We start from the raw sequence: 24,855 nt of genomic DNA on the forward strand, positions 1-24,855 counted from the left end.
AGTACACAGAGCATGGAAATGCAATTATTTTAGTAAATATAAACTGCTAAATACCTTTTCTCATCAGCAGTTAGAGCTGACTTGTGACTTCTATCAGTGTCCAGCAGAGCACTGGTTAAAGTTTGTAGCAGGAGTTTTCATTCTGCTCTAGGAGGATGCAGAACCCCTGACCTCTGTCTGTACAGTGTTGAATGGCCCTGTGCTGATCACATGCACTCTCCCAAGAAAAAAAAAATATCTGTAGCAATACACACTAAACTGAACATGTGCATGTGGCTACGGGTTCAGCCTAGCTTATTAGGTGGACATCTGAACAAGAGGAGGATCAGAGAAGACAGGATCAAACAGCCTTTTTACACAATGCAGAGGATTAACCCCTTAGGTCCCACAGTGAGTATAACAAGCATGCTTTACTGCATCTACAGACTGATTGTACTGTTGTGGGTTTAGTAACACTTTATTATGTAGTACTGTGGCAAAGACAATGAAGTTAAACTCCAGGCACACATTCTCTCTTTTAAATATTTTTTCTGGTAGCTACAAAGGATATAAATCCACTTTTTGTGCACCAAATGCCCCTGCTAACCCAGATATTACCTTGTAAAAGTGGCAGTGACATCCTCACTGTGCTGTACATAGCAATGCAGAGAGCAGGGCTGTGGGAGGGACCCAGTAGCTCCACCCACTAGAGGCTGCCTGCAGAAAAGTACAGGAGGGGGTGGAGACAAGACCAGTCACCCTGCACAAGGAGAGAGAGCAGCAGTGACTGGTCTTTATTACAGGAGGGGGCGGAGACAAGACCAGTCACCCTGCACAAGGAGAGAGAGCAGCAGTGACTGGTCTTTATTACAGGAGGGGGCGGAGACAAGACCAGTCACCCTGCACAAGGAGAGAGAGCAGCAGTGACCGGTCTTTATTACAGGAAGCTCTGCACAAAAAGTATAAAAGTTGTTACATGCCGAAATACTGCACAGATCTGAAAGAAACACACCTACACCCCCTCCCCCCCCCTCCATCCAGCACATGGGATGGTAATAAAAATGGCCTTTACATGCACTGTCCATGGTGCTGAAGTATGTAATACAATATTATCAGCGGCAATGCAGCATGGCCTGTATCTGTGCTGTCCCTGGTGCTGATATTACTGTATACAGCAGGGGGGTCCAAACTCTCCAAAGGGCCAGTTTATTGTCCTTCAGACTTTACAGGGGTCGGACTGTGGCCAGCAGGACTGCAGATTTTCCTGCCATCAATTGGAGTAAACACTGCCACATTTAGTATTAAGGAGAGGAATAGTATCCCATCATTGGTGTCAGTGGAAGGAATAGTGCCCCCTCATTGGTATCAGTGGAAGGAATAGTGCCCCATCATTGGTATCAGTGGGAGGAATAGTGCCCCATCATTGGTGTCAGTGGGAGGAATAGTGCCCCATCATTGGTGTCAGTGGAAGGAATAGTGCCCCCTCATTGGTATCAGTGGGAGGAATAGTGCCCCATCATTGGTGTCAGTGGGAGGAATAGTGCCCCATCATTGGTATCAGTGGGAGGAATAGTGCCCCATCATTGGTATCAGTGGGAGGAATAGTGCCCCATCATTGGTGTCAGTGGGAGGAATAGTGTCCCATCATTGGTGTCAGTGGGAGGAATAGTGTCCCATCATTGGTGTCAGTGGGAGGAATAGTGCCTCATCATTGGTGTCAGTGGGAGGAATAGTGCCCCATCATTGGTATCAGTGGGAGGAATAGTGCCCCATCATTGGTATCAGTGGGAGGAATAGTGCCCCATCATTGGTATCAGTGGGAGGAATAGTGCCCCATCATTGGTGTCAGTGGGAGGAATAGTGCCCCATCATAGGTGTCAGTGGGAGGAATAGTGCCCCATTGCTGGTATCAATGGAAGGAATAGTGTCCCATCATTGGTGTCACTGGGAGGAATAGTGCCCCATCATTGGTGTCAGTGGGAGGAATAGTGCCCCATCATTGGTGTCAGTGGGGGGAATAGTGCCCCATCATTGGTGTCAGTGGGGGGAATAGTGCCCCATCATTGGTGTCAGTGGGGGGAATAGTGCTCCATTATTGGTGTCAGTAGGGGGAATAGTGCCCCATCATTGCTGTCAGTGGGGGGAATAATGCCCCATCATTGGTGTCAGTGGGAGGAATAGCTCCCCATTATGGGTGTCAGTGGGAAGAATAGTGCCCCATCATAGGTGTCAGTGGGAGGAATAGTGCCCCATTGCTGGTATCAATGGAAGGAATAGTGTCCCATCATTGGTGTCACTGGGAGGAATAGTGCCCCATCATTGGTGTCAGTGGGAGGAATAGTGCCCCATCATTGGTGTCAGTGGGGGGAATAGTGCCCCATCATTGGTGTCAGTGGGGGGAATAGTGCTCCATTATTGGTGTCAGTAGGGGGAATAGTGCCCCATCATTGCTGTCAGTGGGGGGAATAATGCCCCATCATTGGTGTCAGTGGGAGGAATAGCTCCCCATTATGGGTGTCAGTGGGAAGAATAGTGCTCCATCATTGCTGTCAGTGGGGGGAATAGGGCCCCATCATTGGTGTCAGTGGGGGGGAATAGTGCCCCAAGGGCCGGATAAAGGCAAGCAAGGGGCCGCAGTGCAGAGACCACTGGTATCCAGGCTGGTAGTATAATATGGACAGTGCCATGGCTGAAGCACAGGATATATTATGGTCAGCTGATGTTACAATGTAACCTTTTTCCTTGTCTTGTATAGGGGTATGACCCCCCCCCCCCCCCCCCCGCTATGCCATGACAGGAAGATTATAGGAGGACACAGAAGTTACTTTGTATTAAAGCTGAACTCCGGGATAAACACATTTTGCCCAAACACAAGTCGTGTGATCTTAGTTTAATCTCGGTGTGCTTTGTGCGATTCTTCCAGATCTGTGCAGCGATCCCGTGTGAGACGTACCCTCCGTGTAATACAGACCGCTCGCTGCTGCTCTCTCTCCTTGTGCAGGGTGACTGGTCTCGTCTCCGCCCCCTCCTGTCATTTTCTGCAGGCAGCCTGTAGTGGGTGTGGCCTGCTGGGCCCAGTGAGGATGTCACTGCTACTTTTACAATGTGATATCTGGGTTTGCAAAGGCACAAAGTGGATCTATAGCCTTAGGTCATGCGATTTAAAATCACGTGATTTGCATGATTTTATACTTTATTGTAACTTGTGAAGATTTTCAACAATTTCTTGCAATTTGCAGTGTAATTTCCATGATATTCTATGTATGTGAAATCGCAACAAAACCGCAGAAAAAGTCATAGAGAACTACTTTAGAAATCACGCTGCAGCAAATCACAGGTGTTAAGAGACACTGATATTTACATTCATTAGATGCGATTTCAGGTGCGATTTCAATTCCCAAATCGCACCGGTGTGACCGGGCACTAAATGCTATTGAGGAATATATTTAAAAATGAAAGCGTTTGCGCTCAGGGTTCAGCTTTAAGCATCCCTCCTGTACCTGAGCTGTTGTACCCCAGTAGTTTAACCTCTTTGCACCGGCCGCATGCAAATGTGCGACCTCCCGGCGTCTGGGCCTTGACGCTGAACGGCCGCACATTTGCGTGCAATAAAGAAAAACATATGTGCTGAGAGCATGCGACCTGCACGCTCCCCGCACACATGTCCGGTACTCACGGAAAGGTCCCGATCTCCTCTTTCGATTGAGACCTTTCTCGATCATGCGACAGCGAATCACGGCGGTCACATGACCTTAAAACCCCGCCCCGCCTTCTGAAACTCTTAAAGGGCCGGGAGGCGCCAGCGCCAAGGGGTTAATATTATGGCTGGTATAAGCTGTATGATCTCCCATGCAGTATGTATGAACAGGCAGATTGGTTCGAATCCCAACCACAGCACCACCTGCCTGGAGTTTGCATGTTCTCCCTGTGCCTGCGTCGGTTTCCTCCGGATACTCTGGTTTCCTCCCACACTCCAAAGACATGCTGGTAGGTGAATTGTCGCTAGTATGTGTATGTATGAATGTGAGTTAGGGACCTTAGATTGTACACCCCTTGAGGGTTAGGGACTGATGTGAATGTACAATATATATGTAAAGTGCTGCGTACATTGATGGCGCTATATAAGTACCTGGAATCAATCAATCATGCGATAACACGAAGAACGCCCGCTGTACCGGAGCTGTTTACGGTCCCCCAGTCTGACTTACAGCATACGGTATATAAAGATCATGATGCAGGAAGGATGGATGTTCTAGAACATCATGGAGATATTCTACACGGCTATCCAGGCTCCTGCAATCTATATCATTCTGCTGTGTAAAGTGAATGATCCCCAATGCAGACTGCGCTGCGTGCTAACACATCATAGGCTCCTCCTGGGCGGTCCCTGATGCTGCATCCTGATGATGAAGAGACGCGGGTGTATATGGGTGATGCGAGGTATGGAAGGTGTATGATCACCCATGGGGTCACCATACATTATGGATCCCGGCTGTACTGGAGTTGTCTGGGGTGTTGTAGTCTATGATAGCATGGGACATGACCACCCAGTGAGCGCAACCAAGCCGCCACACTATGACCTGTACCTACGTTGCTTGTGGCACTGCAGGCTGAAAATGCAATGAAATGTCCTGTGTAAGATGTATGATCCCCCATGCAGCATGAAGGGACAGACTGGTCATTGGATATCATAGATTGGTGGTCTAGGCCCTCCTGGCTGTATCTACGCTGGCTATGGTTCTGCAGCCCTATAGAACAATATTGGGTGTGTAATGTGTATGATCCCCCATGCAGCTTGCACTGACACCCTGATCCCATATGATCACATACAGTCCCATCATGCATTTGGCACCCAGGCTGTACCTGAGCTGTACAGGAAGCTGCAGACTTATAGTACCATAATAGGGGTGTGTAATGTGTATGATCCCCCATGCAGCTTGCACTGACACCCTGATCCCATACAGTCCCATCATGCATTAGGCACCCAGGCTGTACCTGAGCTGTACAGGAAGCTGCAGACTTATAGTACCATAATAGGGGTGTGTAATGTGTATGATCCCCCATGCAGCATGCACTGATACCCCGATCCTGTACTGTACCTGAGCTGTCCATGGAACTGCAGACTTATAGTACCATAGTAGGAGTGTGTAATGTGTATGATCCCCCATGCAGCATGCACTGACACCCCGATCCTGTACTGTACCTGAGCTGTCCATGATGCTGCAGACTTATAGTACCATAATAGGGGTGTGAAATGTGTATGATCCCCCATGCAGCTTGCACTGACACCCCGATCCTGTAATCATACGTTATGCATTAGACCCCCCAATACACTAGGCCTCCAAATTTCCTAAGCTGTTAATGGTGCCACATCCTTCCAGTACAATATGATGTCAGATATATACCACGTAATATATACAACATGTATGACCCCCCCCCCCCCCCCCCCATGTATCAGGCACGGACACCCTCATCCCATCTGATCACACACAGCACCCCCATCATGCATTAGGCCTGCCATTGTACCAGAGCTGTCCAAGGTGATGCAACCTTATAGTTCCATAAAATTGGGTGTAGAATGCAAACGCTTCCCCATGCAGCATGCGCTGACACCCTGACCCCATAAGATCATACATCATGTACTAGGATCCTCTAATACCTGAAGAGTTGATGGTGATATGTTCAGTATGTGTATGATCCCCCATGCAGCATGCGCTGACACTCTGACACGGTATGATCACACATCATGCATTGGGCCCCCATTACACCATGGCTGCCCATAGTGCTTCATCTTTACAATATAATATATGACATATAATGTGTTTGCTCCCCCATGCAGCATGTACTGACACGCTGATCCCATATGATCACACATCATACATAGCCCCCTTCCCCAATCATTATACCTGAGCAGTGCATGGTGCTACAGCCTTCTAGTACAATATATGATCTATGATGTGCATGTTCCCCCATGCAGTATGCACTGACACCCTGATACTGTATGATCACATACAGCCCCCATCATGCATTAGGCCTCCCATTGTACCTGAGCTGTCCAAGGTGCTACAGCCTTAATACCAGAATATGGGGTATAGAATGTGTGTGATCCCCCATGCAGCATGCTAATACCCAACACACTATGCATTGGGCCCCCATCATACCCGAGCTGTCCATGGTGCTACAGACTTACAGCACAATATATGATCTATAATGTGTATGATCCCCCATGCAGCATGCACTGTCACTCTGACCCCATATGATCACACATCATGCACTGGGCCCCTCATTACTTCTGGGGTGTCCATGGTGCCACAGACTAATAATACCCTAATCTGGGGTGTGTGATGTCAATGGCCCCCCCATGCAGCATGCACCGACCTCTGAACCCTCTCCATGCACTAAACCCCAAACCCTCTCCATGCACCAAACCCCGAACCTTCTCCATGCACCGAACCCTAAACCCTCTTCATGCACCGACCCCCCAACCCACCCCATGCACCGAACCCTCTCCATGCACCGACCCCCCAACCCTCTCCATGCACCAACCCCCCAACCCACCCCATGCACCGAACCCTCTCCATGCACCGACCCCAACCCTCTCCATACACCGACCCCCAACCCTCTCCATGCACCGAACCCTCTCCATGCACTGACCCCCCAACCCTCTCCATGCACCAACCCCCCAACCCACCCCATGCACCGAACCCTCTCCATACAACGACCCCCAACCCTCTCCATGCACCGACCCCCCGAACCCTCTCCATGCACTGAACCCTATCCATGCACCGACCCCCAACCTCCTCCATGCAACAACCGATGAACCCTCTCCATGCACGACCCCCCCCAACCCTCTGCATGCACCGACCCCCCAACCCTCTGCATGCACCGACCCCCCCAATCCTCTCCATGCCCCGACCCCCAACCCTCTCCATGCACCAACCCATAAACCCTCTCCATGCACGACCCCCCAACCCTCTTCATGCACCGACACCCCCCCCCCCATCCTCTCCATGCACCGACTCCCCGAACACTCCATGCATCGACACCCCCCAGCCCTCTCCATGCACCGACCCCCGAATCCTCTCCATGCCCTGACTCTCGATCCCTCGCCATGCACCGACCCCCCTCCATACACCGACCCCCCTCCATACACCGACTCCCGATCCCCCTCCATGCAGTAGGCCCCGGGTGGTACCTGAGCTGTCCATGGTGCTGCAGTCGCTGTGCCGGCCCGGACTCCTGGCTGCTGATGCCGCCGCCGCTGTTGCTCCTGGAGAGGCTCCTCCGGATGGCGCCGCCGCGGTCACTCCTTGCCGGCTCCCCGGCCGCTCCCTGCCGCCTCCTCCGCTACTGGCCTCCCCGTTGCTGTCCACCAGCTGCAAAGACTCATAACCGTCATTGTTCGTCTTTTTCCGGTAAGACCCGAGCAGGCTCATGGAGGAGGAATCCCGCTGACCTTCCTCCCTCCCGCCCGGCCGCCCTCTGCCCGGAGCTCAGGGGGATTACACCGACCGAGCGAGCGACCGACCGAGCGAGCCTTCCTCCTCCCCCTCCCCGGTGTCACAACGAGGTGTCTATTGTCCTGGATCAGCCCTCCCCTTCCATCCCCCTCCCGGCCTGCCTACCGGAGACTCTCCGACACCTTCCTCTCCTTCTTCTGCCCAAAACTGCACCCCCCCCCAATACTATATATTATATATACACCCCCCCAATACTACATACAGTATATATTATATATACACCCCCTCCCCCAATAATATATATATTATATATATATATACACCCCCCCAATACTACATACAGTATATATATTATATATACAGCACCCCCCTCCCCCAATACTACATACAGTATATATTATATATACACCCCCTCCCCCAATAATATATATATATTATATATATATATACACCCCCCCCAATACTACATACAGTATATATATTATATATACACCCCCCCAATACTACATACAGTATATATTATATATACACCCCCTCCCCCAATAATATATATATATTATATATATATATACACCCCCCCAATACTACATACAGTATATATTATATATACACCCCCCCAATACTACATACAGTATATATTATATATGCAGCACCCCCCTCCCCCAATACTACATACAGTATATATTACATATACACCCCCCAATACATACAGTATATATTATATATACAGCACCCCCCCCCTCCCCCAATGCTACATAAAGTATATATTATATATACACAGCACCCCCCCCCTCCCCCCAATACTACATACAGTATATATTATATATGCAGCACCCCCCTCCCCCAATACTACATACAGTATATATTATATATACAGCACCCCCCTCCCCCCAATACTACATACAGTATATATTATATATACAGCACCCCCCCCTCCCCCAATACTACATACAGTATATACTATATATACAGAACCCCCCTCCCCCCAATACTACATACAGTATATACTATATATACAGCACCCCCCTCCCCCCAATACTACATACAGTATATATTATGTATACAGCACCCCCCCCTCCCCCCAATACTACATACAGTATATATTATATATACAGAACCCCCCCTCCCCCCAATACTACATACAGTATATATTATATATACAGAACCCCCCCTCCCCCCAATACTACATACAGTATATATACAGAACCCCCCCTCCCCCCCAATACTACATACAGTATATGTTATATATACAGAACCCCCCCTCCCCCCAATACTACATATAGTATATGTTATATATACAGCACCCCCCTCCCCCCAATACTACATACAGTATATATTATACAGAACCCCCCTCCCCCCAATACTACATATAGTATATATTATATATACAGAACCCCCCCTCCCCCCAATACTACATACAGTATATATTATATATACAGAACCCCCCCCTCCCCCCAATACTACATACAGTATATGTTATATATACAGAACCCCCCCTCCCCCCAATACTAGATACAGTATATATTATATATACAGAACCCCCCTCCCCCCAATACTACATACAGTATATGTTATATATACAGCACCCCCCCTCCCCCCAATACTACATACAGTATATATTATATATACAGAACCCCCCCTCCCCCCAATACTACATACAGTATATATTATATATACAGAACCCCCCTCCCCCCAATACTACATACAGTATATATTATATATACAGAACCCCCCCTCCCCCCAATACTACATACAGTATATATTATATATACACACACACACAACACCACACTGCACCCCCCCAGTATCATATACAGTATATATTATATATACACATCACACTGCATCCCCCCAGTACCACATACAGTATATATTATATATACAGCACCCCACTCCCCCCCATACTACATACAGTATATATTATTTATACAGCACCCCTCCCCCCCAATACACACACACACAGTATCTCCCAGAACTGAGTTCACCCCTCACATTTGTGTCAATATTTGATTCTATCTTTTCATGTGACAACACTGAAGAAATGACATTTTGCTACAATGTGACGTAGTCAGTGTACAGCTTGTATAACATGGAAATTTGCTGTCCCCTCAAAATAACTCAACACACAGCCATTAATGTCTAAACCGCTGGCAACAAAAGTGAGTCCACCCCTAAGTGACAAGGTCCAAATTGGGCCCAAAGTGTCAATATTTTGTGTGGCCGCCATTATTTTCCAGCACTGCCTTAACCCTTGTGGGCATGGAGGTCACCAGAGCTTCACAGGTTGCCACTGGAGTCCTCTTCCACTCCTCCATGACGACATCACGGAGCTGGTGGATGTTAGAGACCTTGCGCTCCTCCACCTTCCCTCTTCCACTCCTCCATGACGACATCACGGAGCTGGTGGATGTTAGAGACCTTGTGCTCCTCCACCTTCCCTCTTCCACTCCTCCATGACGTCATCACGGAGCTGGTGGATATTAGAGACCTTGCGCTCCTCCACCTTCCGTTTGAGGATGCCCCACAGATACTCAACAGGGTTTAGGTTGGGAGACATGCTTGGCCAGTCCATCACCTTCACCCTCAGCTTCTTTTGCAAGGCAGTGGTGGTCTTGGAGGTGTGTTTGGGGTCGTTATGTTGGAATACTGCCCTGCGGCCCCGTCTCTGAAGGGAGGGGATCATGCTCTGCTTCAGTATGCACAGTACATGGTGGCATTCATGGTTCCCTCAATGATCTGTAGCCCCCCAGTGCCGGCAGCACTCATGCAGCCCCAGACCATGACACTCCCACCACCATGCTTGACTGTAGGCAAGACACATTTGTCTTTGTACTCCTCACCTGGTTGCCGCCACACACGCTTGACACCATCTAAACCCAATCAGTATATTTTGGTGTCATCAGACCACAGGACATGGTTCCAGTAATCCATGTCCTTAGTCTGCTTGTCTTCAGCAAACTGTTTGCGGCTTTCTTGTGCATCATCTTTAGAAGAGGCTTCCTTCTGGGACAACGGCCATGCAGACCAATTTGATGCAGTGTGTGGTGTATGGTCTGAGCAGTGATAGGCTGACCCCCCACCCCTTCACCCTCTGCAGCAATGCTGGCAGCACTCATACGTCTATTTCCCAAAGACAACCTCTGGATATGACGCTGAGCTCGTGCACTCAACTTCTTTGGTCGTCCATGGCGAGGCCTGTTCTGAGTTGAGCCTGTCCTGGTAAACCGATGTATGGTCTTGGCCACCGTGCTGCAGCTCAGTTTCAGGGTCTGGGCAATCTTCTTATAGCCTAGGCCATCTTTATGTAGAGCAACTATTCTTTTTTTCAGATCCTCAGAGAGCTCTTTGCCATGAGGTGCTATGCTGAACTTCCAGTGACCAGTATGAGAGAGTGAGAGCGATAACACCCAATGTAGCACACCTGCTCCACATTCACACCTGAGACCTTGTAACACTAATGAGTCACATGACACCGGGGAGGGAAATTGGCTAATTGGGCCCAATTTGGACCTTGTCACTTAGGGGTGGACTCACTTTTGTTGCCAGCGGTTTAGACATTAATGGCGGTGTGTTGAGTTATTTTGAGGGGACAGCAAATTTCCATGTTATACAGGCTGTACGCTGACTACGTCACATTGTAGCAAAGTGTCATTTCTTCAGTGTTGTCACATGAAAAGAGAGAATCAAATATGTACACAAATGTGAGGGGTGGACTCACTTCTGGGAGATACTGTATATATACACAGCACCACACTGCACCTCCCTCAATACTACTTACAGTATATATTATATATACAGCACCACACTGCACCCCCCTCCTCCCTCAATACTACTTACAGTATATATTATATATACACAGCAGCACACTGCACCCCCCACCCTCCTAATACTAGATATATTTTATATATAACACTACACTGACCCCCCTCCTAATGCCACATTTTTATACAACACACACATATATATATATATATATATATATATATATATATATATATCAGCCTTCCCTAATTATAGATATACAGAATATAGAGCTCCACACTGCACCCCCCTCCCCCCAATAGTACATACAGTATACATTTATACAGTACCCCCTCCCCCCCAATACTACATACATTATATATATATATATATATACACACACTGCACCCCCCCAATACTATATACAGTATATATTATATATACAGCACCACACTGCACCCCCTCCCCCCCAATACTACATACAGTATATATTATATACACAGCACCCCCTCCGTCAATACTACATACAATATATATATATATATATATATATATATATATACACATACATACACATATACACACACTGCACCCCCCCCCCAATAATATATACAGTATATTATATGTACAGCACCACACTGCACCCCCCTCCCCCAATAGTACATACAGTATACATTATTTATACAGCACCCTCCCCCAATACTACATACAGTATATATTATATATATACACAGCACCCCCTCCCCCCAATACTACATACAGTATATACTGTATATACAGCATCCCCCCTCCCCCCAATAGTACATACAGTATACATTATTTATACAGCCCCCCCAATACTACATACAATATATATATATATATACACACACACACAGCACCCCCCAATACTATATACAGTATATATTATATATACAGCACCACACTGCACCCCCCAATACTATATACAGTATATATTATATATACAGCACCACCCTCCCCCCCGAAACAGACTAAAAACATACGGCCCATTTTTGCATTGGTATACAATGTAAACTGATGAAAAACTGATGTAAACTGATCCTTTTTTTCTTGGAAAAAACGTGATTGAACTGACGAAAATAACGGAACGCCTGTGTGGAAGGGACCTAATAATGCATTTTCTCTACATACAATTTATAAATGCTTCACCCCTAGGACATTTTTCAAGCAGACCATACATGTTCCAATCTGATTGGACAATCCCCTGGTGGCCATATAGGAAATGATTTTATATTCAATTGTATTTTTGATCCATTTACTGTCCGGGAGAATAGTACAATCAAAAAATTAAAAGGATCGGTCAAGATGCCCTCCATGAAACAATAATATCAATCTACATACTTTCCCAGGATCGGATTTTCTGTCCAGACCGGTCAGAATACCTTTGATTAAAATGATCGGTTTTCCTTAAAGAGTAACTCCAGTTGTGTTGCAAAAAAACCTTCCCCTCTGGGTGATCTATGTACATTGCAGGGATTTGAATAAACTTTGTTGCAGATTCCTACCTTTTGTTATTCTGAAGAAATATCTGTTTGTCTGTGTCTATGTGCAGAGTGACTCTGTCTGGGAGTGATTTTATATTTATCAATCAGCTGCTGCACCTGCAGGGCTCTGAGGAAAGTGGCAGGGTCTGCATCCCTTTAGACATGATTTCCTATTGTAAGTATCTCACCAAAAATGACATTTTAGTTGCAGGGGATGTCCAAAAATCTGATTTGTCTCTTAGTGCAGACTTGTGGGAAAATCAGTGAGCCAATCACACAAGCAGGAAATGACATTTCTAAAGGGGGGGGGGGGGACGTTCTGTATACCATCTGTGGGCTGAACACTTCTAGGTTGCCATATTGCATTTTAAAGAAAATTACAGAGCTGCAGATTGAAAAGGGAGGGTCATCTTTTACAGCATTCAATTACAGTATGATTTGAGTTGCAATTGTACACATGATACACACACACATATATATATATATAACATTTATTTATTTTAATTATTTATTGCATTTGTATACATGATATACATATAAATGTGTGTATGTGTATCATATATACAATCACAACTAAATTGCAATAATTAAAATAAATTAATTATTTATATATAGAAAAAGATATAGAGATATTTATGTATTTATTGCAATTGTATACAAGATACACACACACACACATATATGTGTGTGTGTATCATGTATACAATTGCAACTAAATTGCAATAAATAAATAATAATTAAAAAATATAGATTATATATATATATATATATAATATATATATAATCATGTATTTGAAATTGTATTTATTGCAATTTAGTTGCGATTGTATATATGATACATATATATATATATATATATATATATATATATATATATGTGTGTGTATCATGTATACAATTGCAACTAAATTGCAATAAATAAATAATAATTAAAATGAATATATATATATATATATATATATATATATATATATATATATATATATATATATATTTATTTATTATTTTAAACATTATCTATTTAAATATTTATTGCAATTTAGTTGCAATTATATACATGACACACACACACATATATATATATGTGTATCATATATACAATCGCAACTAAATTGCAATAAATACAATTTCAAATAAATGATTATATATATATATATATATATATATATATATATATATATATATATATATATTCTATATTTTTTAATTATTATTTATTTATTGCAATTTTGTTGCAATTGTATACGTGATACACACACACATACATACAGTACATATATATGTGTGTATCATGTATACAATTGCAACTAAATTGCAATAAATAATTAAATAATGTTTAAAATACATTTTTATATATATAAATAAAAATCTATTCATTTTAATTATTATTTATTTATTGCAATTTTAGTTGCAATTGTATACATGATACACACACACATATATAAGTATGTATGTGTGTGTGTATCACGTATACAATTGCAACTAAATTGCAATAAATACATAAATAAATATCTCTCTTTCTCTCTCTCTCTCTATATAAATTATTTATTTATTTTAATTATTGCAATTTTATTTATTTATTTGCAAATTTTCTTGCTCCATGAAAGTGGAGTTACCACTTTCACTTTTTTACCACTTTAAAATCAGTCAATGGCACAATATGGGGTCTATTTATTAAAAAAAAAGAAAGAAGAAAAAACGCTGGTTGAATGTCTGAAGGGTTTCCTCGGGTGTCACAGATAATCCAGTATTTTGTCTAAAATGCTTATTCCAAGGACTGTCAGCTCCATCTAGTGGCCATAATGCAGTATTTTCTCCTGAAATACCTCAAGCAGGAAAGTACCCAATTGCGGCCACTAGGTGAGGGTCATAGGAAATAAACATGCAAGGCAAAATACAGTGTTGTTAATGACAGCTGAGCGAATAATTGACACATTCGTCCAGCATTTTCTTTTTAAATAGATCCCTTTGGGGTTTTTTTGATAATTTATAGATTCATTCATATTGTCCTGTTCTGTGAAGAATCGTCCAATCAGATTGTTACATGTATGTGGACAGAACTGCACTGATGGTGCCTATTTGTTATCTATTAATAGACCAATGTTAATCCATTATAATTCAGTCTGAATCCAGGTAGACGTAAAAGACATATAACTGGAAATAACATTTATAGGTAAAGTTGATCCAGGGAATATCCGATTGCCTCTCGGGGGATCAGGAAGGAATTTTTTCCCTGTAGGAGCAAATTGGATCGTGCTTTGCTGAGTTTTGTGCCTTCCTCTGGATCAACTGTGGGCAGGGGCGGACTGACCATGTGGAAACTCGGGCACTGGCCGAGGGCCCGGCGTCAGTAGGGGGCCCCATGAGATGCCCCTGGTACCTTTTTCATAGGCTTTCTTGGGTTAGGGCAAGGACACAGGGGCCCCATGATCCCCTATTGCCCGGGGGCCCCATGAGTTGTCAGTCCGCCCCTAACTGTGGGTGTAGGATTATACTTTTTTTTTCTATGGTTGAACTGGATGGACTTTTGTCCTTTTTCAGCCAGACTAACTATGTAACATGAATGCAGTGCTGTCTTCATTATTACATTGTTACAGTTGTAAATGTAAGCAGTGTATGTGACTGGGCATCAACCTCCTCTAGGTCCCCTACAGCAGAGTTCCATGTGACCGGCAGAAGCAGCACCAGGAACCAGCCTCCCTGTGCCTCCAGGGACTCCGGTTTCCTCCCACACTCCAAAGACACGCTGGTAGGTTTATTGGCTCCTGTCTGATTTGGCCCTAGCATGTGTATGTATGTATGTGAGTTAGGGACCTTCGATTGTAAGCTCCTCGTAGGCAAGGACTGAAGTGAATGTAAAGCGCGGCGTAAATTGATGGCGCTGTATAAATACCTGTAAGTGGAAGTGCCACAAAAGTCCTACAACTGCATGCAGTGCAGGTTTGTGCCACAATTGGGGGGGTTAAAGCAGGTGGTAAGGAGGCATTACATCCTCCTCACTGTTTGAACAGCTCTGAAAAGTATTCTGAATGTGGATCACTTTTTGGACGCAAGTTTAAACCTAGCCTAAGGGAACTCCTCGTTCAGCTGGGTCATGTAACAGGAGCCGGGGAGGAGCAGCTTCCCTCACTCTGAGCTGACGGGGCTGCAGCATGGCATCTGCATTAGTTGCTGGGTATGAACAGCATATAATACCGCATTTATTGACAGTGTTTAGCCTCTTCCCTACACAGTGCTGCTGTTAGAAACCACGGGACCCCATACAGACATCCTGACAGGGCCAACCCAAAAAAAGCGCAGTTTACTATGCTTCCATTGTGAATGAACACAGTGAGTGATCCATGCTGATCACTCATTGTGTTCATTCAGGAAAGGAAGGGGCTGGTAAATGTGACATATATACCAGACCCTTCCCCCATCTTCCATCTTGAAGGATGGTATGCTGCACAGGGAGGGTGATGGGTGCGATGGGTGGGAGGCAATTACTGGAACCGCTCTCTCTGTGGCAGCTGAAGGCCAGGTGGAGGGAGAGGAGAAGAAGCCGGCTTTCAGCTGCTGCAGAGAGAGCCATACAGAGGATTGGTTCCAGTAATTGTTCTCCCCACCGTGCTGATCAGGGGCGGACTGACAACTCATGGGGCCCCCAGGCAAAAGGGGATCATGGGGCCCCTGTGTCCTTGCCCACACTCAAAGCACACCCAAAAAAGCCTGAAAAAAAAAAAAAAAGGTACCAGGGGCATTTCATGGGGCCCCCTACTGACCCCGGGCCCTCGGGCAGTGCCCGAGTGCTTGAATGGACAGTCCGCCCCTGGTGCTGATCACCCCAACTGCCAACATCTGATTCACCCAGCAGCCTGGGCCCCCCTGCTGGCCTGGGCCCCATACAGGAGGACTGGGGGCACCCCCTTATCCACGGCCCTGTATGAACATATATGTCCTTGTAGGGAGATGCATCCATGATCCTGGTATTGTTGTTTAGTCCCAGCTATTGTCTTTCACGTAAACGTAACCCAGCGGCTGCTTAGCCCGCCTCCCCTCTTGTCGCTGCCTCCACCGGCCTATGCCAAGAGATCTGGGCGCCCGGGAAGGATGTGACCGGCACCCACAGTGAGAAGAATTGAAGTTGCTCATCCCGCTGTGTGACGTCAGAAACAGCGACGGCGATTTCTTCACTTCCGGTTCCATCTCTTTGTTTACTGGCTGGTTACCAACTAGTGAGGCAGCCGATCAGACTGATCTATGTCCGATTGGCTGCAATGGAGCCCAAAGGAGAGACCCCCCCCCCCAATCTCTCCATAAAGAGGACCTGTCACTGCCAGGGATGTTTACATGCCTTGTGACAGCAATAAAATCAATTTAAAAAAAAATTGAAGAAACAGTGTAAAAAAAAAAAAAATTAACACAATAAAAAAGAAATTTAAAGCGCTCCTGTCCCCCTGCGTCGATCCCGGATGCATATGTAAACAGTGATTTCATCACACATGTGAGATATCACCACGAACGTCAAAGCGAGAACAATATTTCAATCACCAGACAGTCTCTGTAACTCTCAACTGGTGACCTGTAAAGGCTTTTAAAGCACCACCATTTATCATTTATTACAGGTATTCCCGAGTGTAGCTCGGGGTAAAGTTTCAGAACCACAAGCGGTAACCCGGACCTACACTCGGGAATACACTGCAGCACTGCTCTGCGATCTCTTCTTCACTTACCTTGTCCTGCGCTCCCGCGATGTCCCCCCCTGCAGTGTCCCCGGCAGGGGCGGACTGACAACTCATGGGGCCCCTGGGCAATAGGGGATCATGGGGCCCCTGTATCCTTGCCCAAACTCAAAAAAGCCTATGAAAAAGGTACCAGGGGCATATCATGGGCCCCCTACTGACCCCGGGCCCTCGGGCAATGCCCGAGTTTCCAAATGGTCAGTCCGCCCCTGGTCCCCGGCAATGTCCTCTGGCCGATGCCGGTATTCGTCTTCTGGGTCCCATTCCCTGCGACGTCGGGACGTACGGGGGACGGAACTGGCGGGAAATTCAAAAATGTGAAAAAGTGACATTCACTAAATACACTAAAATCACATAGTATAACATTCCTGTATCAAACCATTTCACATACATTTTGTCCCGAGTGCTTTGTCCGGCGCCCTGCCTGCATTTTTACTGTTCTTTCTGCCTGGAAACTTAGAAAAGTCCATGGCGTCCAAAAAGTGTCCCTTTAGGTCAAAAGTGGTTTTAGACCGGCTAGAGAACAGCGATAGTAAATCAGAACCACTTGCAGAATTGAGTGTTAATGATTCGTGGGGGAAATTCCTCATCAGACACTGAAAACGATTCTGCGACTTTGCTCAGCAATGTGCGAACTTGACGCTATATTTCAAATTTCAGTGTTTTTGGTTTGATTATATTATTGAATTAAATTTATTATTATGATATTATTATTTTTTATGATTATTTATTGCATTATAATTTATGATTTCTTGTTTTATCCTAACCGGGATGTTTTCCAATGAGTACCGTTCATATCTATGCGACTTTAAAGTAGTTCATGCATTACTTTGGTCTGCAGCCCTGTACCAGATTTTGCACCCTCCAGTTTTAGTAAATCAACCTCTTTATTATTTATTTATTTCAGGTACTTATATAGCGCCATCAATTTACACAGCACTTTATATATATATTGTACATTCACATCAGTCCCTAACCCTCAAGGGGCGTACAATCTAAGGTCCCTAACTCACATTCATACATACACATACTAGGGACAATTTAGACAGGAACCAATTCACCTACCAGCATGTCTTTGAAGTGTGGGAGGAAACCAGAGTACCTGGAGGAAACCCACACAGGCACAGGGAGAACATGCAAACTCCAGGTAGGTGGTGCTGTGGTTGGGATTCAAACCAACGACCCCAGTACTGCCAGGCGGAAGTGCTGACCATTTAGCCACTGTGCTGCCGAAAGGCATACTATAGAAATGGTTTTTTTATGCGGTTTTTGGTGCATTTTTTATGCATTACAGTTTATTTTTACCCTCTTTTTCTTCAATTTAAATAGGGACATGTGCGTTCCGGTGTGTTTTTGATGTGTTTTACCACGTTCCAGTACAGTTCTATGCAGAAAAAATGCAGCATGTTCTACTTCTTTTTCTGCAACCGGAACGCACTGGAACTGAAAGCGCTGATGTGAACTATGACATTGACAACCATATAACTTACTTTCTGTACATTTTGGATGCAGAAAAAAAAGCAACTGAAATGCATGGAGTGTGCACTGGCTCTAAGACATCCACATGGTGAATTTTCTTTATACACGGACCACCAAGGATGGAGCTATGTAAGTAGAACAATTTTCACGCCTCCCATCCTGTTCTTGGACAAACCGGATCTGCCATGACACCAGTGGTGTCCCGAGGCAGGTGCGGGGATGCGCGCCACACTGGGTGACACTTACTGCACGGGGGTGACACTGGACCCTCTCCACGAAAATGTAAGTTGTAAAGCAAGCCAACGATCCTGCGGGGATCATCGGCTTTCTTTACAACTTACCTTTTCGTGGAGCGGGTCCGGTGTCACCCCGTATAGGTTGAATGCCGACGATCCCCGCAGGATGGATGGGATCTGCGGATTGAGCATAATGGATCGGAGTCTAATCCATTATGCTCCCCAATCCGCAGATCCGATCCTTCCTGCGGGGATCATCGGCTTTCTTTACAATTTACCTTTTCGTGGAGCGGGTCCCCTGTCACCCTGTATAGGTTGCATGCCGACGATCCCCGCAGGATGGTTTGGATCTGCAGATTGAGCATAATGGATCAGAGTCTAATCCATTATGCTCCCCAATCCGCAGATCAAATCCATCCTGCGGGGATCGTTGGCTTTCTTTACAACTTACCTTTTCATGGAGCGGTTCCGGTGTCACCCCGTATATTCTGAATGCCGACGATCCCCACAGGATGGTTTGGATCTGTGGATTGAGCATAATGGATCAGACTCTGATCCATTATGCTCCCCAATCCGCAGATCCGATCCTTCCTGCGGGGATCGTCGGCTTTCTTTACAACTTACCTTTTCGTGGAGCGGGTCCACTGTCACCCTGTATAGGTTGCATGCGGACGATCCCCACAGGATGGATCGGATCTGCGGATTGAGGAGCATAATGGAACGGACTCCGATCGATTATGCTCAATCCGCAGATCCCATCCATTCTGCGAAGATCGTCGGAGGGGGTGTCACCAAGTGTTACCGCACCCGGTGACACCAAACCTAGGGACGCCCAGGGGCGGACTGACCATTTGGAAACTCGGGCGCTGCCCAAGGGTCCGGGGTCAGTAGGGGGCCCCATGAGATGCCCCTGGTACCTTTTTCATAGGCTTTTGAGTGTGGGGAAGGACACAGGGGCCCCATGATCCCCTATTGCCCGGGGGCCCCATGAGTTGTCAGTCTGCCCCTGGGGACGCCCCTGCATGACACACTCCATGGTGATTGGATGAAGAGGCCTGTGTGGATATAAATGTCGGGAATGTTCCTGACGCTCATTAGAAGCTACAAACTGTCTTCCACGTTGCAGAACAAGTCCGGCCGAATGCGACCGACCAGCGGCTACATTAGCGAAGCCTCTCTGTAACTCCCAATTAAAGGGGAATTGTACGGATCTGAACGTCATCACAATTCGGAGGAGTCGCAGTGGAGGGAACGTCGCTAAGCTCTTAAGCAGTCCGGGGACACGTGGCCATTGTGCTTAGCAGGAAAAAAAAGCACAAACAGTACCTGACCTGGAGAGAGGGTCACAGATCACCAGCAGGCTCCCCCCAGGCTTAAAATGTCATTAAGCCAGAAGACACATGTCTGGCATTCACTAACCTGCAATTGTCCTCCATCTTCCACTAACGTACCTTTGTATTTGGAGGCTCTGATACAAAGGCGAGTCTAAAGCCACCAAAAAAATAAATAAATAAAAGAACAAAATTCCATTAAAGGATAAAACCAGCTGCCATATTTACCTTCCATCCAGATATTCCCCCCTGCAGTACTTTATTCCTACCACTAGAGGTCCTTAGCGTGATGGGCAGCATCATTCAATCCGCTTCCTCTGAGCCCATGTCGTCCTGAGACTGGACGGTGAAAGGAGAAGCAGCACGGCGATGAACTCATCTCTCTGTCACTCTGCTCCTCCCTCCTAGCAGCATGCTCCTCGTCAGCACATGAGCTTATATCAACACATAGGCTGCCCATACAATATACAATTTTCCTTTAGCCTAGGTTCACACTACAACGGTTGCAGAAATCCCATGCGATTTGCACAGGACCCACGCCGCATTCCTGTACAAATCACATGCGATTTGTATGCAGTGCAATTAGGGCAGCACAGTGGCTAAATGGTTATCACTTTTGCCTGGCAGTACTAGGGTTGCCGGTTCAAATTCCAATGACACCACCTGCCTGGAGTTTGCATGTTCTCCCTGTGCCTGCATGGGTTTCCTCCGGGTACTCCGGTTTCCTCCCACACGCCAAAGACATGCTGGTAGGTGAATTGGCTCCTGTCTAAATTGTCCCTAGTATGTGTATGTATGAATGTGAGTTAGGGACCTTAGATTGTACACCCCTTGAGGGTTAGGGACTGATGTGAATGTACAATATATATGTAAAGTGCTGCGTAAATTGACGGCGCTATATAAGTACCTGAAATAAATAAATAAATAATAAAGAGGTTGATTTACTAAAACTGGAGGGTGCAAAATCTGGTACAGGGCTGCAGACCAAAGTAATGCATGAACTACTTTGAAGTCGCATAGATATGAACGGTACTCATTGGAAAACATCCCGGTTAGGATAAAACATAATTTGTTGCTACAGAGAAAATTTTCGTGGCTGAGAATTTTCTTTTCTTTCCAGGTCACAGCTCATTTCTTTTTTGATTACATTTCTCACACAATTCTCCCATCATTGATTAGAAATTAGTTCGCTTTTCAAAAAATGTCCAAATTTCCCGATCACTCAAATTCGATAGTCGCTCGAAAATCGGCCGTTGCTGTGGCCCACTAATGGTGCGAAATTCGAATGAAAATTCTTAGAAAAGATTTTCGAAATAAATTTTTTTTTGGAATTCGACCCGTGTATGGGCGGCCTTACTCTATCTAAAATGAAAAAAAAAAAAAAGGTTTAATTCTGTTTTCAGCTTTTATATGGGATCATCGATCGATACCAATGCTGAGTACATCCAGAGGGCCGAGTACCCTACAGCACAGCGGGGTGGGGGGGTGTACAGCAGGCCTAGGTTGGCCCGGGATCAGACTACAGTCCACTCGTCGCTACAACCTCCCACTAACAGGGGCGTACTGACCATTTGGAAACTCGGGCACTGCCTGAGGGTCCGGGGTCAGTAGAGGGCCCCATGAGATGCCCCTGGTACCTTTTTCATAGGCTTTTTTGAGTTTGGGCAAGGAAACAGGGGCCCCATGATCCCCTATTGCCCGAGGGCCCCATGAGTTGTCATTTCGCCCCTGCCCACTAATTATAGACTCCATTTCCACATCTGCCAGAGATGGAGGAGATTCAGCTCAATTGTGAGCCTTCCAATTGCAGCGATTCTATAGCCGCCTTCTACTCCAGTGTGATCCCCTAAGAGGACTCCGAGGGGAACGTCTTCTCACATACATGGGTCGAAATTTGCCGATTTTTCATCCGAAAATTGGACCGAAGAATAATCAGCCGATTTTCGCTCTGTTAGTGAGGTCAATGAGCCGTGACCTGGAAGGAACAGAAGTTTTGCCTGTTATATGGGGTGAACTTTATGACGCGCTCGGCCGATTTTCAAAATCAATGATGGCGCCATCAGATTACCGAGCGAACAACGTTTTCCATTTTTTGGACCTAAGAATAATTTTTTGCTCTGTTAGTGGGGTCAATGGCACCGGCGATTTTAGTGGTTCCTCCCCTTTTCGGTGATCGGGCATGTTGAAAAATTCGGCCGATTTTTGCTCTGTTAGTGGGTCAATGGCACCGGCCGATTTTCGCTGTTAGCGATTACCAAACGAACGTTTTCCATTTTCGGACAAAAAATCGTTCGGAATTCTTCTAAGATAACTCCGAGGGGAACGTCTTCTCTTAGGCATACATGAAATTCGACCGATTTTTCAGACCTAAGAATAATTTTCGCTCTGTTATTGGGTCAATGGCACCGGCCGATTTTCGTGGCTCCTCCCCTTTTCGGTGATCGGGCATGTTGGAAAATTCATGAAAAACGACTGATTTTCGACTCAATGACGATCAAATCGTACGATCGTTTTTATGAGAAGAGTATGCGCATGAGCCGTGACCTGCAAGGAACAGACGTTTCACCTGGTTTATGGGGTGAACTTTATGACTCGGTCGGCCGATTTTCAAAATCAATGATGGCGCCATCGGATTACCGAGCGAACGTTTTCCATTTTTTGGACCTAAGAATAATTTTTGCTCTTTTAGTGGGTCAATGGCACTGGCGATTTTCGTGGTTCCTCCTTTTTTCGGTGATCAGGCATGTTGAAAAATTCGGCCGATTTTCGCTCTGTTAATGGGTCAATGGCACCGGCCGATTTTGGCTGTTAGTGGGTCAATGGCACCGGCCGATTTTGGCTGTTAGTGGGTCAATGGCACCGGCCGATTTTGGCTGTTAGTGGGTCAATGGCACTGGCCGATTTTCTGTTAGCGATAACCGAACGAACAACGTTTTCCATTTTCGGACAAAAAATTGTTCGGAATTCTTCTAAGAGGACTCCGAGAGGAACGTCTTCTCTTAGGCATACATGAAATTCGACTGATTTTTCAGACCTAAGAATAATTTTTGCTCTGTTAAAGGGTCAATATCTGGTTCCTCCCCTTTTCAGTGATGGACACATTGGAAAATTTGTGAAAAACAACTGATTTTCGACTCAATGACGGTCAAATCGTACGATCGTTTTTCTGAGAAGAATACGCACATGAGCTGTGACCTGCAAGGAACAGAAGTTTCGCCTGCTATATGGGGTGAACTTTATGACTCGGTCGGGCGATTTTTTAAATCACTGATGGCACATCGGATTACCGAGCGAACAACGTTTTCCATTTTCAGATGAAAAATCATTCGGAATTCGAACCATGTATGGCCTGCATAAGAATGGAGGAGAGAGATACATTGTATCTCTCTAACTTCTGGCATAGAGGGGAAAAAAATGTTTGTAAAAAAAAAAGAAAGATAAATAAATATTAAAAAAGAAAGAAAGAAAAAATACCTTGATCAAGGTTTGATCTAGTTCAGTGCTAGGGTAAGTGTTTGGGTCAAGGTCAAGGTCAAAAGGTCAGGGTCAAAGGTCAGGATTTAAAAAAAATTGCTATCACTGTCTGTGTTTTAGGTAAAAAAAACCAAAACAAAACAAGAAAAAAACAAAACAAAAAAACCAAAACAAAACAAAATGCGCACTATTGTTTCTGGCTGTACTCCGGGTACAGACAACAAATATCATACACATATATGGTATCGCTGCGATCGTCAAGAGCTGGAGAATTTATTTTGGATTGTTCTTTGGTGGTAGGTTATGGTAGTAACAAGAAACACACAGCTAAATAAAAAAAAATATTTTTTTTTTTACTATTTTGGGACAGTTTTCCTTTGATAATAAAAAAAAATTAGGAGATATCCATTACCACATACCACCAAATGATGGTCAAATCGTACGATCGTTTTTCCGAAAAGAATATACGCATGAGCCGTGACCTGGAAGGAACAGAAGTTTCACCTGTTATATGGGGTGAACTTTATGACTCGTTTTGGCCGATTTTCTAAATCATTGATGGCGCCATCAGATTACCGAGCGAACAACGTTTTCCATTTTTTGGACCTAAGAATAATTTTCGCTCTGTTAGTGGGGTCAATGGCACTGGCGATTTTAGTGGTTCCTCCCCTTTTCGGTGATCGGGCATGTTGAAAAATTCGGCCGATTTTTGCTCTGTTAGTGGGTCAATGGCACCGGCCGATTTTCGCTGTTAGCGATTACCAAACGAACGTTTTCCATTTTCGGACAAAAAATCGTTCGGAATTCTTCTAAGATAACTCCGAGGGGAACGTCTTCTCTTAGGCATACATGAAATTCGACCGATTTTTCAGACCTAAGAATAATTTTCGCTCTGTTATTGGGTCAATGGCACCGGCCGATTTTCGTGG

The 24,855-nt window shown here is 45.4% G+C and overlaps 1 protein-coding gene across 6 annotated transcripts in view; it reads right to left on the bottom strand.

The window, feature by feature from the left end:
* Nucleotides 1-24,855, bottom strand: part of DNAJC6 (DnaJ heat shock protein family (Hsp40) member C6) — a 139,168-nt gene that overhangs the window by 100,343 nt on the left and 13,970 nt on the right. For 3 of the 6 annotated variants that reach the window (XM_089687957.1, XM_089687955.1, XM_089687954.1), the window contains exon 1: nt 7,175-7,532. The exons of 1 other annotated variant lie outside the window; for it this stretch is intronic. In XM_089687957.1, the coding sequence (XP_089544083.1) occupies nt 7,175-7,415 (241 nt within the window). In that variant the 5' untranslated portion in view covers nt 7,416-7,532. Of the gene's footprint in view, nt 1-7,174; nt 7,533-24,855 lie in introns of those variants that run through there. 2 more of the 6 variants (XM_089687959.1, XM_089687956.1) reach the window with 1 other exon arrangement.

This window comes from Staurois parvus, unplaced genomic scaffold, assembly GCF_062004578.1.
Source record: "Staurois parvus isolate SC_StPar_1 unplaced genomic scaffold, SC_StPar_1.0 ptg000441l, whole genome shotgun sequence".
Lineage (NCBI taxonomy): Eukaryota > Metazoa > Chordata > Amphibia > Anura > Ranidae > Staurois > Staurois parvus.